Genomic DNA, 17389 nt, shown 5'->3' with positions numbered 1-17389 from the left:
ACATTCAATTTTTCTAACGTAAGCTATTATAATAGTTTCATTTATAATAATTTCTCTTAAATAATTACATTTAAATATAGAGTATATACTACATAACTTTACCACTTTAAAAATAAGCTATGCTAATTAAAATATGGGAGATATTTTATGCGCAATGAAGTTTATGAACTGATTATTCTAAATTTACATATAATTTTCATGTAATGTAATTGTAACATTGCCTCGCTTTGTTTTGTTTGTAAACTGTTTCATTTATCTAACAATATATATATTTTTGTAATTATTCGCTATTTCTTAAACAATATATTAATAGAAATATATCTTATATATATATTTATAACGAATATTTATTTTACTTTTCCGTATGCAACTATTATGTTATGTTATGTAATTCCAATTAAAATAAATTGTACGAAAATAATATTGTAACTGTTTAATCTCTCATGAAGATTATTGATAATTATTAAAACGTTACAATACAGGGTAAAAAATGCAAGGAAGGAATTCCATTTCTTTTCTTTCCCAAATTAATAATGAAAAAAAAGTACTGTAAAATAAAGAAAATCAAAATCAATGAAAAAAGGTTGTATAAAATAAGAATACAGTATGTTAGGAAAATTTAAGGAAAGGTGTTCTAGCAATGTGATTCGGAATACACGGTGTCGTACCCCCACCTCCTGACGAAAACTTAAAAATGCCGCCGCAGCGCAACCCGAATCGATATTCGCCAACGTAGTCACGTGACTAAGACTCGAGTGTTGGCAGCCAATCGGGATTTCGCTAGAATGAAGTTTGCTCTCCTTCTATAACAGAGCGACGACACGACATCTAACTTTAGGTAACTGGAACAACAGTTCGCGACTGGCAGCGCACCGGTTTATGTTTTGGCAATGTGTCTCGTTTTGAAGCCAGTAAGCCAGTTACGCGAGTGGTTTTGTGACACGTTTAACCGTTAAGGCAGTGAATACAAAGACAATATCACAATATCAGAGTGTGGAAAAGAATCAATTTGATGCTTGACATAATTTGTTCGTAATTTGTTTTTACCTGAAAAGGAGATAACGGCGGTGTGCGTGTGAGTATCACTGATACTCGTATCGCGTCTAAGAAGTAACAACTGTGGTAAAGAGAGTAGAATCAAAAAGAAATCAACGATCGCAGACGAGAAAAAGTTCAGAATAGTGAGGGGAAGTGTTGGTGGGGTGATAATAAACATCGAAGAAAGAGAAAGAAAAATTTACTACACATTGTACGCACGACACGCACGACGTACGCGTATGCACACGTATATAGATACGCGCGCTTGCGGGCGCGCTTACAGATACAGATACGTAATAACGTTATATACACGGGCAGTCAAGCACACGCACGCACACGCGCGCGCGCGTGCGCGCGTGTGTGTATGTACTCTATAGTAGATGAATATATACACGTATTTGTACATATATAGAAAGAGAAGAAGAAGAGAAGGACGGTGTGAGGGAGGTTAAAGGAGGGAGCTTGGGGAAGGAGCGAGGGAACGAGCGAGTAAGGGAGAGAAATATAGAGAACAAGAAAGAAGGAAGAAAGCGAAACGCGTGGAAGAAGGGAAATAGGAATCGAAAAATACGGTAGTGTTACATGTGATATGCGGTGTTTCGCGAGTGCTAAGCGATCCGCGTGGGACAGAAAATCGTAAAGCAAAACAATCGACGAACTTTCTCCCTTTTGTTTCGTTTTGTTAGTTAGAATGGGTTTACCGTTGCTGATAAATTTAATCAAACAATCGGTACGACAGAAAAGTAAACTGTTCAAGACTGATTATCGCCGATCTCGAATTAATATTTAGACAAAAGAATTGAAGATTGTACTTGAAATATGAATCGTGCATGGTACAAGATCATTGAGTGCGAGGAAGAAGGAGAATAGCGGTGCATGGAAGAAAGGAAAAGCGCGAGTCAGAGGTGTGAAGAGATGATTCCATAAAGACGGACTGGCGGATATTGGGGAAGGGAAGGGAAGGGAAGGGAAGAGAAGGGAAGGGAAGGAAAGGAAAGGAAAGGAAAGGAAAGGAAAGGAAAGGAAAGGAAAGGAAAGGAAAAGGAAGGGAGAGGAAGAGACGGCAAGGCAAAGGAAACGGGAAAGAAGAAACAAAGAGAAGAAAAAAGGAAACGTGCGCGAAATAATTGTGAAGGCTCGAAGTTTTTGAAAAACGTGTATATGTGTGTGCGTGTGTGTATATATCAGTGGGCAAGATGGAGGAAAGTCAGCTGTTGATGACGGAACTTCCGGCATTGACGCCAAGTCGTGGCACAACGTTGCTTCATCGTTCAGGACATTATTATCAGTTACACCAGCCGCACCTGGCTGCGATACCGACGTCGCCGCAGAGTCAGGGGATTCTTTACAACTCAAGTAACGCGCCATCACATTATACCAGCGGTGCGACGACTGGCCTACCGGTGTACGCGCAAGGTCTCTCGTCGAGGCAACAACCGCAAGTAACTGCTCGTGGTACTGTCACAGTACCGAGCACGCATATCTCCTGCTTGTATCCTGAAATATTGGCGCTGATCTTTAGCTACCTGGAGGTCAGGGATAAAGGACGCGCTGCCCAAGTATGTACCGCGTGGAGAGACGCGGCATATTACCGGTCTGTCTGGAGAGGAGTTGAGGCCAGGTTACACCTAAGAAAGCAGGCACCGGCATTATTTGCTAGCCTGGTAAGAAGAGGGGTAAAAAGGGTCCAGGTATTGTCATTGCGAAGAGGTCTCGGCGATGTTTTGAAAGGCGTGCCGAACTTGGAGGCCTTGAATCTTTCAGGTTGCTATAATATCACCGATGTAGGCTTAATCAATGCTTTCTGTCAAGAATATGCCACGCTTATCGAACTGAATCTTTCACTGTGTAAACAAGTGTCGGATATTTCTCTCGGTAGGATAGTGCAGTATTTAAAAAATCTCGAGCATTTAGAACTCGGTGGTTGCTGTAACATTACAAACGGAGGTCTTCTCTGTATAGCATGGAATTTGAAAAAGTTAAAAAGACTCGATATACGAAGCTGTTGGCAAGTATCTGATTTGGGTATCGCTCATTTGGCTGGTGTAAATCGAGAATCAGCCGGGGGAAATCTCGCGTTGGAGCATTTGAGTCTTCAAGATTGTCAGCGGTTGAGCGACGAAGCCCTCAGGCACGTGTCGATCGGTTTAACTACCTTGAAATCTATTAACCTTTCGTTTTGTGTGTGCATTACCGATTCGGGGTTGAAACATCTGGCCAAGATGTCTAGCTTGCGCGAACTGAATCTTCGATCCTGCGATAATATCTCCGACATCGGTATGGCTTATCTCGCGGAAGGTGGCAGCAGGATTTCCTCGTTGGACGTATCGTTCTGCGACAAGATTGGAGATCAAGCGCTCGTTCACATTTCCCAAGGATTATTTAATTTGAAATTACTTTCTCTCTCTGCCTGTCAAATCAGCGACGAAGGTATCTGTAAGATCGCAAAGACCTTGCACGATCTCGAAACACTGAACATCGGCCAGTGCAGCAAATTAACGGATAAAGGACTCTACACCATTGCCGAGAGTATGAAACATTTGAAATGTATCGATCTTTATGGATGCACCAGGATAAGTACCAACGGTCTAGAGAGGATTATGAAGTTGCCGCAATTGAGTACGTTAAATCTTGGTCTTTGGCACGTGCGGTGATGGCTTTTTCTCAACCGTACTACATGCACTATTTGCGTCCCTATATTCGTACGAGTATTCGACGAACGTGTTTCCTCGGTGCCTGCGAAACATCGCCGGATGCCATGCCGATTTTATACTTGTATTTCTCCTAATTATTTTCTCTTTTAATTCTTTTCTTTTTCTTTACCAACGTCCCTAACACTTCCTCTCCACCCCATCCCGCCTAGTCCGCGTCTTCTTACGTACTACTTTTTATACGCTATCCTATCAAATCACTTATGGACAGCAGTAGCAACAGCAGCAGATTCCTCGTCTTTTTTTCCTTTTTGATCATGCGACGATTGTGTAAGGTGTCTCACACTCATTTTTTCTTCTTCTCTTGCCATCCTTGCGTATCGTGTCAAAGACAAATTTCCACACTTTTCGATCATTAATGTTACAAAGTGACAAACAAGGTTCGTTAATTATCGGTTCGATATACATATATACTTTATTTTTCAGAACAAAAACTTTTTCTCAAATTTTCAGTGCTTCGTTCATCCTGCACTTACTGCGATATCGGTATATCAATATTCAACATATTTATATCATTGGAAACTAATTTCATTTACGATAAATATGCAGCATTCGCGTATGTTCGAAAACTCGTTCGTTTCCTTAATCATACGTTTGTTTCCTTTGTCATAACTTTATCGGAACTAAACGTCGAAGATTTAGTTACACTCTAGTCTAACGTTTCCGCTCTTTTCGTGCTTTCCAAAGCGTTCTGCATATGCACGCAATGGAAAACGCGTATCGAACTGTTTCTTTATTTCTTTACTCCATTATCGTATCAAGAAATATGCGTATTTTCTTTATTATACATACATATGTACATGTATATGTACATACTAATCTGATACGTAAATCTTTGTCTCTTTAACGAACGAAATATCGTAACAATTTAACCAAGGTGTTATACTTGATCGATTAGAATCATCCGTCGCTCTCTCGGTCTCTTTGCAATATTTTATATATTTTTCACCTTCTACATAAACATATATGCATACGTTATATATATGTATTTTTATTTACACGTATACACGTGCGAGTACACAACATACATGCACGAAGTAGGTAATCGGTCAAATATTTTCTGTTACCAAACGTTTTGTCGTCGTAATTGCGTACTGTTTTCGATTGATCTCTTTGTACGAACATTACCAAGTTTTTTACATAAAAAGACCCAAGTTTCTCAATTTATTTCTTAAACATAATTTCACGTAGATACTTTTAGTTAAAACCTTGCTAGTTACTCATTACCACCTGTTATTTTTTTTTATTCATGTGCCTTCTATAACGAGATCGTTGTATTTGTTATTTGAGCGAAGATCTTTTTGTCGAATCATCGTAATTATCTAACATATTACGCATACCAAAGAATACGGAGATTAGAATAATACTATAATCGCCTGATTCGTTCGTTTTCAACGTGATTCGATTATTTTAATATGAGATAGTATGTAGAGACACACTCGTTATGTTTGCCTGATTAGCGAAAATCGTTGCTTTTTTCTTCATAATGTAAGTTCGAATTTAGTATCATAGTAAGAAAAATGTTATCGAATACATATGATTTGCTAGACTTCAGGTTATATGATACGATTATTTTGTCTGTACAGATATTCCATAATATCAAACATGCTTTTATTTTATGTAAATGTTCCCTAAAAGCATATAAATACATACAAGCAAAGAGAAGAAAAAGAAACGAGAAAAAGAGGTGAGCGTGAGGAATGAAAAAGATTAGTACGTTGTATTATATCTGATTTAGCAAATTTTCTGTTATCGTAGGCAAGAATTAGGTAATATTCTATATACGAAGTAAAGAAGATAAAAATAATGTGTAGGTATAAAACAAAGTATGCATATAGCAATAAATAAAATCAAATTTAATAGCATATAATTTAATCGTATCAATTTCATTCGTCCGGACAAGTTACAAACAGAATATGTATTAGAATTAGAAGAAGCAATCTGTGTTGTTATGTCAATGTTGAATTCGAATGAAATAGCATAATTCGACTAGCAAAATTATTTGTTTTAACGTTTTATTTGATCATGATAAAAATAAGTATATACGTCCATATGTCCATCTTTTCAGAGGATGTCATATTTCGGATAATTTTATTTAAAACGTATATTGGGTTTTTCCTCTTTAATTTCCATATTGTGCATTTGCACTTTTTGTTATTTGTAATCGGAAGAAATTACAATTACTATTTGCGTAGATAGCAAATTGAAAAATTTATAACGCATTTGACTAGGATTTTTAGATGCATTATCGTGAAGTATCTTTATATTACTTTTTTAATACTATGTTCGACTATTATTGTTATGGATAAAGATAGATAGTAAATTCTGAAGAAAATTAAGTATTGTTGACGAAGTAGTTATTAAACATGACTTTAGCAAGGATCATCATTTGTATCAGAAATATACAATCTAATTTTTACATTTGATAGTACATGTATAGGATTTTTATCTCTTTTAATGATTTATATAACTCTATTTCTTTACACTCTAAGCAATTAATTATATATTTCTTTTCTATATCTATATCCGTGTTTACAGTATTTTGTAACTGCCTTGTGCGTAACTCTAACATTAATGTTTCCGTTTCCTGTTTTATTTGATTTTCTTTTTAAACATTTTGATCGAAAGATCTAATACATCTATGTACGTATATATTTTAGTTCTATGTTCTTATACTAAACTAACACATATTGTTGCATTAAAAAAATATAGGTAATTAAAAACGGCAAAAATGTAGGGAAAAAAGGAAGCAGTAATATTAGTTGACACGAATATGTTACGCAAATTTGTACAAAAATTGGTTTCTCAGTCATGTATTCATATAGTAATAAAAACAATTCTCAATATCAATGACTTTTTTCAAAGTACTACATGAGTATATGATATATATTGTATTTAGAATGTTAACCAATGGGAATTTTTTTACTAATAACGTAATACAAACGATACATAGTTAGTTGGTATTTATTTGCAGCCAAAAATAGAACTTTGTTTCGCATATAAATCCATTCGTTTTAAAATTTCTTATAAAAAGTATCTTCGTGAATTATGTTCTGTTAAAAAGTACATGGTTAAGTTTACAAATATATCCAGCTGAATGTTGAAAATAATTCAACTTATTCTGTTTTTGATTGGTGTATTTAGATACTTTCCGAAGCCTTCCATCACCATAATGGAATTAGACTTCACAAAACATTATAAATATATCTTATAGTATAAGAAAAGAATCTTAAAAATTTGAAAATCAAAATGCTATATTTTCGATCATTATAAGTAAATAAATAATTTTTCATGCTTAAAGTGTTCTAATAATAAATAAAGAAAACAGCGAAGGATACTAGGCCTAAAAGGTTATTTTTGAGATGAGATACCAATTTTTAATTTTTCTTTTTATTCTGAATTTTTACATACTTTATCAAGTTATAATTCTATTTAATGAATTTTAGTTAATCAGCTAATATAAGAGCTGCTTCAAAATCGCTCATATTTTCGATGAGTAATAAAAAAAATTTAACGCCCCTTTTTAAGTTCTGTCTTTTCCAAGATGTATCTTTTAATGGTCATTTTATATTTATATTTTCAAAATGTTTTGTCGTAACTCTACACGTTGTTAAAGTAAAAAGATTGCGTGTATCTATATTTTCGACTAAAATATTATTAAATATTTCTAACAATCGTTCATAGACACGTTTGTATTCACGTACTCAACATTAAAGTGAAGAAAATGTTGAATCTTGATCATTCGTTGCTACATATGTACATCGCATGTTTTCAAAAAAAAAAAAAAACTTATGCAAATAATTTGAAAAATGTTCATTTACGACTTTACCAATAAATGTAGCACAGATTTCAATTTTCAATTAATACAAATTAACTTAATTATGAGCATATACTAGCGCTCTTACTATTGCTCGGATCTACCGAATGTGATACTCGAGTACTCACTGAATTCACATCCAGGTATCCGAATATAACTGAGTACTTGGTTACTCGCTCGATTTAGATCCGAGTATCCCAATACTTGATTACTTCTGTACCAACATCTAAAGGCTGGTGTGGTATACTTCTGAGGTACAAGGTCTTTTACCAGGTGATAATAAAGCGTCCATAACAACAATAATAACAATAACAATCCACAAATGGATTGGTCGAAATAAGGACACCTTTCCAACGCCGCTGCTAAAGAACTTGCCACATTCTAAAAAAAGTTAATAAGAGGAACTCTTTCGGGATGACGCGAGAAGGTGTCACCCTGAACTTTTTATTCATGCAGGATCCACTTCGCGCCCTACTCGGACAAAAGTATGACAGTATTCGCATCGTTCGATGTAGAAAGCCGAGATGGGTTATGTATACATAGGCATATCAGTTGAGAGTTTTCTTTTTCGTTATCATTAGCCCACAGACAGTCGTTATATAAAACAATAAATAAGTTAGTCATAGCCATAAGATAGCTTTCATTACAGTTACTCATTAAAATTGAGGTTGTCTAAGGAATAAACGATTTGAATAAATAAACAATGTAATTAACGATCACCTTACGTGATCATAGACCATGATGCTAGTTTATAATTTCTAAGGACGTATTCTTTGTCTTCCTTGATGATTTAGAGCACTGCCTCTTTGCGTCCGATCATCACTGGTAGAACAACAGCTGTAGCTGCATTTACTCTTCGTTTAATGAACTTCGCGGCGGTATCTTTGTACTTTTGATTTTGTCCTTGTACACATTATTCAAGTTATTTTTGTCTTCATAGCATACTTTAACGTCCACTGTAAACCGTAATACGATCTGTAATGACTGCATCAGACTGACATAGCTGACTCATTACATTCATCAGTGGTTCTTTGAATATCGTGCACCGTTTAACAGTTTTTTCGATGATCAAGTCGCATACCTCGTTATGTCTTCCTATCTTCTACGTCTTAATGAATATATATATATATATGCCTAATATGTAGCCTTGGTAAACTCTAGACTTGGACTTTACATCTTCTGCATCTGAAGTGAATACTGTTTCTAACTCTTCTTAGAGCCACCCTTATTTCATATGCATTCGTTCGGACCGGTATTGCGTCTAGATATCTGGACTTTTTCAAGAGATCGGGTTTATAGAGCCAGGAAATGTACATACTATCCCCGAAAAATTCTTGAATCCTCTGTCCTTGGGAGACTAGTTGCCTCTATTTCTCTGTATCCGCGTTTTTCAAGGCTCTCCGCTTGGCCTCGGCGTCCTGCAAATTGGTGGGCCACTGTAATTCCATAGATGTGGCGTATTTCTTAACAATACTATATTAATATTACTAATATTAAACCTGATTTGCTTAAGCTAAACTCAAATATATAAGAAAAGTTTCATATATATTTGAATAATCATGAAAGAAAAGTTGAACCCGGATACTCCAGTACTCATGCTTATATTTAGGTAGTGCGGATGGTAAGAGCCCTAGCATATAACTTAACTCATTTTTGCACAATATGTTTTGAACAATATAATATTTGAACTTTAAAGAGTTATTAGTATTTTTCCTCTAAATCTTTGGCTTTTAAAACAGCATTAATTGATATATTTTCCGATAAATTTCGATAATATTTAATATCGTTGGTTTTAAATCCAGAATCGTATAAATCGCTTCTTCGTATTTTTGATAATTATAATTTCCGACAGGGTTTAGATTGAAATTTTATGTAGACTAATCCAAACTAGAAAGTTGTTGAATTTTTAGCCAATTCTATATGACTTCTCTGTACTTTTTTCAATGAACGGTAATATAATAATTCCATTCAGAGTACTAGTATTATTATTAGTATACTAGTAGTACTAAGTACTATTATTAACTTTTATCTCATCAAATTAGATAATTCGTTTTTGATAAAAATACTATTCAGTTTTAATATTTTCTTGTAGATACTAAATGAAGTTTAATATTTGTCTTTCATAACATTAGCTTTTTTTTTTTTTTTTTTTTTTTTTTTTTTTTTTTTTTTTTTTTTTTTTTCGAACATATCTACGTATATATATATATATATATATATATAAAATTAATTACATTTTATAATTATTTTGTTACAAGATTATGTTGTTATTAGTTTTTTACTAATTCGATATATTGCTTGTTTTCATAAATACATATATATATATAAAATTTATATATATATTTATTATATATATTATATATATAATTAGTAAAAAGTAATTAGTAAAAAATATCGAATTAGTAAAAAGTAATTAGTAAAAAATATCGAATTAGTAAAAAGCTAATAACAATCTAATCTTATAACAGAATAATTATAACATGTAAAGAGAAAATATTTAGAATCAAATTGATAGTTTACACATTTTCTTATAGATTTTCAAAGTTGTTTTTTTCAAAGTCAAATATTTTTTGAAAGCTTCTTTTCCTAGCGTGTTATTTCTATTTACTATTTCTGACATCGTTTTTGTTCATATTAATAATTATAAGTATCCGTTATTTACATTCTGACAATTGAAAATATAAAAAGAAGATGTAAAATGTATTCGAATGTTATAGGAAATTATGTAATTTTCTAGAGGAGAACTCTAAAAGTGAAGGAACAACGTTTATTGTTTAATAGTCTTTATGTTTTAGTTGGGTCATTATCAACAAAACAGGACGTGTTAATTTTGAATTCATTAATTATCATGATACTACCGATAATGCATACTCACGTTCTAGCGAATAATAAATTTGTTAGAAACTGCTAGTCAAATGCACAGACATTTTTGTTCGAATTAGTGTATATCAAATATTTGTCAACCTACGACTAACAATAAGTTAAGAGATAAAGTGCAGTTGATTAATATTTTTAAATTATAATACATTTACGTATTGAATTTTATTTAACTTTTATTGATACCAAGTATGTATATTAATTCGTTTTTTCACATTGACTTGTTATTTTCATATTTGGCAAATTTATCTCATTTCGATGATGATAAATTGATAGTTGTAAATAACTTCTGTTCCTAAGTATTATTTTACCACAGTTGTATGTTACCATGCTCATTTAAATCAACAGTCTCTAAAGGATGCATATCTAATATCTAGAGACGTATATACATGCATATATTTGTGTACGCCTTGTTTTTGCAGGTCAATTTTTTATATTGAAAATTTGTAAAAAAAGCTATCTCATTACTCATTTCAAATTGAGAAATTGTAAAATACAACTTTGTTATAGAAAATTATACGTAAATTCATTGTGACAGTTACTAGCAGCTGTTGCTTTTAGCCGTTACTGACATGCAGAAACATGGCAAGTATCTTTATAAACAATTATTAACGATTCACTATTGACGTTAAACGTGTTGATACTGCGAAAAGTAATTGCGTTTGTTAATATTTTATAATATATTTCTTTAAATGTTAATACATTTCATTTGTATTTTTACAAATATGTTTTTTTCAATATCCTAAATACACTCACTCGTGCCCACGCCCACTCACATACATAATTATTATAATTAGTTTTACGATATCTTTATATATGTATATAATTTTTATAAAATTCTTCATACATTATATTTTGTTTATTACATGCACTGTACTCTAGTTGTACGTATATCAATTATATTATATCAAATTTTTTCCTTTTTTATTTCGTAAATTTTTTAAATTAATGTAATTTCTTAAAATCAAATTTATTCTTTTCAATCGGTTACGGTAGAAGTTCGAATTAATTATGATAAATATTGAAACGCTGGAAAGCCTTTATTATACCAGGCATATAAACTACGTAATAGGAAACTAATAAAAGATAAATTGGTAATTTTAAATGGAAAGTAATAGTCTCTGATAACACAGATAATATTACGCCAATTATGTGTTCTCCGTATTGATGATACATTTAATATAGTGCAAATTTGCTAAAGGATTACAAGAAAAATACAATTTTGGGAGCTAAAAACAGTATTCTGAATATGCTGGCGAGCCTGTATGGTCGTCAAAATTGGTGAATACGAATCAGGCCATAAGCGTTTCGACAGTGTGACTGATTTTGCTATTTTTCTACGTCTATAGATTAAGCATATACATACATACGTATGTATCGAGTCTACATACATACATATGTTGTTATTGAATTAATTTTATAGTTCTTCAAAAAGAGTTTGCAAACCAATCCGAGCCGAGTCGAGTCGAATCATGTCGAAACAGATTCATTTTTCTTTATTCGATGCTACATTTATTTGCAACGAACAGGAAAGTTGAATAGAGTCATACGAGTCTTGCGTTTTAATATATCATGCCGTAGAAGTACGTGTATTTAAATGAGAATTCTTGTATAACAACTCTAAAGTCAACTGATGATATGGAACTAAACTTTCGTAAGATATAAGAAGATATTCAATTACAGAAAACATTTTTTATTGTTTATCGGACAGCGTTCAGTGTACAATCAATTGCTATTGGCGTGGGATGTAGCATTTGTCATATTCATTAAAAGATAAAAAGTGAACAATTTTCGTAAAGTTAGATAATTTGTACTAGCATTATACTTATTTCTAAAAAGAACATCGAGAATTGAAAAAGTTCTAGTTTGGAAGTAAAATTAACTTTTTTCGACAGGTAAGTTGACTTTATATAAGTCATATAATAGATATAATTTACAACGAAGTTTATTATAAGATGAGTAATCTTCGTTTGGAATTAATCACCCTATTAATTTTCAGTTATTCTTGCACACCGACATAGAAAAAAATAATTTCGCGAAAGCAAGTTTATATTTCTAATGACATTTTTCTAGAAAAACAAGAAAAACAAAATTTTTTTAGATGAGTTAGATGTCTATATTAGAAAAATCAATCAAAATGTTAGTTTATTACTTTGATTTATTTGTATTTTGTATGCGAGACCTTCTCTAAGCTAGATGTTGAATAAACGCGCTTACAATACTCTCTACAGTACGTGCTGTAGGTTTCTTTTACTTTAGTTCGTTGTTCGGTACATACGTTATAGGTAAATAGATTTAGATTTAATTATACTTTAGATTTAAGAATTAAACTTATTTCCAGCTAATATTTACTTTTCTTTTCTTTATTTCCATACCTTACTCTTACAAACAATAGCTATAGCTATTCTTTTCTTCTCTCTTTTTTAAGTACGTTGATAGATCTTGTGTGACATATTTGTCTTATATTCTATTATATTTAACTCTGTTTATTTTTCTGTTTTTGTATACACATCTCTTTCCTTGCCAGTTAATTCCTGGCTTGTGTTTATGTTTTCTTCTTAATTGTTTAATCTTACCTAAAGCTCGTATTCGGTCCTTCTTCAGTATTCTTCTCTACTCGTATTTTTCTTTTCTATTTCTTTCTTTTTTATACATTCAGAAGTTCAAGGCTCCCCTCCTGTGATTTTTGATTCTTACCTTTTTTCTTTTTGTCTCTTTTAACATTATATATTTTGGAGTGCTCCTATCTATTATAGCCTTACGTAGTATCTATTTTATGTATGTATTTTGTCTGTATTCTTCTTATACTTTTTTTCTTTTCCCATTCTCAAACCTCCGATACCTATGTTACTACCGATTTTTATTAATAAAAATGGTTTTATCATTCATCTAAATTTGTTTTATTTTTTTCGGTATTTAAACGTTTTTAGGTATATCCTGCAGTTCTTCTCTTTCTATACCAATTTCTTTTGTTTCTTCCCCCTCCCTTTCTTTCTACATATTATTATTCCTTGTTTTTTTACATTTAAGTTTAGATTCCTTCTATATGGGAAGTTTTTACACGTTTTTCACATTTCACTAATTTCTCCCTCGGTCTATTGCCACAAACGCTGTACGATTCATATGCCAAAATATATTAATGATAATTATTAAATATACAATATAATTCATTGTTTAACTGCCCTCAGATTGGATATAAATTTTTAATCGGTTTCACACGCTTTGAATTAATTTTGTCGTATATTCATGTATTAATTTCTATAGTGTTATCAAATTATTAACAAACAAAATTTTACTTTAGATGCTTATATGCCGAAGTAATAGGAACTAATTGAAATAAAGACGTCATTAAAAATAAGGACGTTTTATTATATTATAATTGGTTAAACTAAATGTAAATGAAGGGTAAGGGAGAAAAATAAGGACTATCACGAAATATGTTTATTCAAAAAATTCAGTTTTAATTTTAACTTTTTTGGTTCACTAGTTCATAAATAAGCAACGTTCAATGAATTTAACTGTTTTGTTTACGAAATGAAGTTTATACATTAATTAAATATTACAAAAGGAAATATTAAAGTAGTAATTATTTTATGGTAATTGCAATTCTTGTCAAATTTGGACACCATAAAAAATTTAAACAAAATAAGTGATTCCATTATTAGTGAAACTATTATTACTTGAAAGAAAAAAACGCCACTTGTTAATGCTCATTGATACCCAATCACTCTTTTTTCATTTCTTATGTATGTATTTTAATATACGTAATATAAAATCATCTTATAAAATTGCGGAGTCTTAGAACCACATAATTTTTTTAGAACTGTAAGGTCTTGGTATCTTACTTTTGAAATAGCTAACAATTCTGTGTATGCTTTGTTGGGACGTTCAAACTTCCCTTTCTTTGTTTTATTGTCTCATCTTCTTTTTTATTGGCGATAACAATTTCTTTTTTATTGCTTAATTAACAGTCATTATAAGCAGTTGGGTAAGAAATAAATCTAGGTTTATGGCATAATATTCGTAATTCTCTTACTTGTTGAATGAAAAATGGACATATGGACATAGACATAATGGTCTTGACAAATCTTTCTCGCAGGAAGAATGTTCATTCCCTTATACTTTGATTTACCTTTACAACTTGAAGAGCTTACTTCGTACATCTCACAGTATATTGACCAAATCCTTTGATGACTCCATCCTCGTCTTATGATTAACTCCATTTATTTATCGTATTTTAAATATGAATGTCATCTAACAGAAAAAGTAACATGAATCGAATTCAATTTTTTTAATTTGTGAACAATACAGAGAAGATATTTGAGTACGACTAGTACAACAGAACATGGATGGATTCCTCCCAACTAGCTTTTCGAGAAAATTAAATTTGAAAATTTTTCGTATGCGTGAGTACTTGCCATACATTTGACTTAAGTGAACACACTATACGCTAGTATTATATTTTGACGATATTATGAAGGAGATTGGTTAATTTTATTTTAGCGGAATTAAAACTTACATTAATGAGGAAATTATCGAAATTGTGGCGCGTCTTGCCGTAAACGAATTGCTTGTCGAATCATGGAAACATGGACTAATGCCAATGAATTTTGAGTTCGTATTTCTTCAGATGCTTTATAATTATTCATAATTTCTATGCTATTCGACATACACGAATTCTTTCATGTGACTCCATGAAGAAATGTGCAATGAAGTGAGGTCCGGTGATTTGCTGGCATGCAAAATCAATTTTCTGCTAAAACTAAGCATGACATTGCTAATGTTTACATGATCATAAACACATGAACAAGCCAATCTAATACCATTATAGTAGTATCGATTAAGTCAACAGCGTGGCGAATGCCCCTGTATACGAAGAATTTTCAAATTTAATTTTGTCAGAAACGAGGTCGCAAGTAAAAAAATCGTTATTCTATATCTTCGATCGATATTTTCATAAGGAATCCACTCATTTTCGATTGTACTATCTGTAACAAAACACTCTGTATAATGAAGTAACCTAACTACAATGACATTCTCGTTCTGTCCATCACATCGCGTTTGTTGAATCACAAAAGATAATATAAATAAGGGACATTTTACTACAAAATATTGTATTAAGAGAAAAAAGGATCGAAGAAATTCTATCTGAACCTTTCTCTTCTAAAAACTTTAGATAGGTAAAAACAGATTTTCCTGAAGTAAATGTATGAACGTTGAACAAGAAATCTGTCTCCTGTAATAAACATCATTCTTCGTTATGTTAGGCATTTTATCGTTATTTTAAACGTTATTTTAATCATCATAAGAGATCTCAAACATTTTAAAAACATTCAACTTTCAAATATGTATATATAATTTTTTAGAGTTTTATAGGGTATAGTGATTCAGCCTTCTTCAAAAGGAAGGAATGTGTTCTCGGATTCGCTTTTTTTTTTTATTTTAATTTTCGTTTAATTTCTAATATTCTGAAGACAGTTGGCCTCTTTTATTGAGTTTAGGTGTTTTATCAATTTTAAGATACCTTCGAATGTGCTCTATTGCATGAATCGAAATAAATCGACATAAACAGATGTGTATTTCTTGAACAATATTTTCTCCTTTTATTCTGATTTTATATCGAAACGTTACATCATGTTACAATGACACTTATCGCTTTCAACAATAAGAGACATGCGTTGATTGAATGTAGACTGCTAAATTTATAACAATAGCTTGTCTTTCTTCAGCATTTGTAGTTTCGAAACAGTTTAGACCTTCACATCTAAAGTTTTCGTTTGCTTCGTGGAATTGAAGTCTTAGCCTTTTCACAATTGTTATAAACTAATTGTCACTCAAATGTCAGTCTATCTATTTTGCATCTCTTCTGGCTCCTCTTTGACATCACTACTTTACATTCGATTCGATCTTTTCATCTGAACTCACATTGTATGGAAAATCACGATAAATACGAAAAAAGATAAATACGATTTTTTACTCGTTATAATTCACCGTAAATAAAAATAGTTTTTCCATAGTGATAGAATCTTACGCTTGCTAGACAAAGAAAGCTATAAAACGGAGAATCACGAAAAATAAACATTCCTCGTTTTTGCCCCTTGCCCTTCAAATGCGATTACAACAGTAAAGAGGAAAGTGAAATAAGAAAGATAAATAAACAATAATAAGGGCATAAATATAGATGAGTAATAAAAAAAAGAATAGTTGATTTGAAAGAATTGTAAAGAAAATTTGGATATACACGTAGTAACGCCCGAATTGAAGATTGTTCACGTGTGATCAGCGATGGGAGGAAGGAGAACGTGCGCAGATTTTTATAAGATAAGCATCCCGAGGTCGAGTAATACAGTAGAGCCACACGATGGTGGTGACATTTCCTCTTGAATGTTAGGTGACGCACGCGCAATGACGCCTGTTACGTTACTTCGTTGTTCTCGCGTGATCCAGCAGGTACAACCTCGTTGACCAACGTTACATGTGCCTCTGATTCGTATTCTCAAAAACGCACGCGTAATGTCACTGTGTGTATCGGAAAATGCGGAATGGTACATCAAAGAGATTTTCTTTTTTATGGTTTTTTTTCGTAACATTTTCCCTTTTTTCTTAATTTTATTCTGTTATAAAAGCATATTAACAACGTGTATATATAGCATACAAAATACGACTACCAGTCGACAGTAGATTATTGTAGAGTAAAACATTATATACGGATTTTAATAGTTCGATGAATTGAGATCCCAAGCGTGTAAGTTGTTCAATTCGCTGTTGAATTTTGCAATATTGCTTGTAGCAATCTGATGTTAAGTATTCATGTCAGACATACAGTTATGTACTTTAAAGCGACGAACGGATTGTGGAATTTATAAATATTTTGATTTCACAACAGCGTAACGTATACGAGTACGAATATTTTTCTGACGTTACACCTGCAACGTTTTGTTTAAAT

At 32.1% G+C, this 17389-nt stretch overlaps 2 protein-coding genes across 2 annotated transcripts in view; one reads left to right on the top strand and one right to left on the bottom strand.

Annotated features, from left to right (window-relative positions):
* The window catches only part of Nop5 (nop5 ribonucleoprotein), a 91238-nt gene that overhangs the window by 47147 nt on the left and 26702 nt on the right, over positions 1–17389 (bottom strand). The gene's annotated exons all lie outside the window — the stretch shown is intronic.
* On the top strand, positions 828–6513 carry Ppa (F-box and leucine rich repeat protein partner of paired). The gene has a single exon (XM_072023049.1). It carries the CDS (start codon positions 2235–2237, stop codon positions 3690–3692), a length of 1458 nt encoding a protein of 485 aa, XP_071879150.1. The 5' UTR covers positions 828–2234; the 3' UTR covers positions 3693–6513.

Source organism: Bombus fervidus, chromosome 3, assembly GCF_041682495.2.
Source record: "Bombus fervidus isolate BK054 chromosome 3, iyBomFerv1, whole genome shotgun sequence".
NCBI lineage: Eukaryota > Metazoa > Arthropoda > Insecta > Hymenoptera > Apidae > Bombus > Bombus fervidus.
The sequence above is the reverse complement of the archived record's forward strand: the minus strand, read 5'-3'. Positions and strand labels throughout refer to the sequence as shown.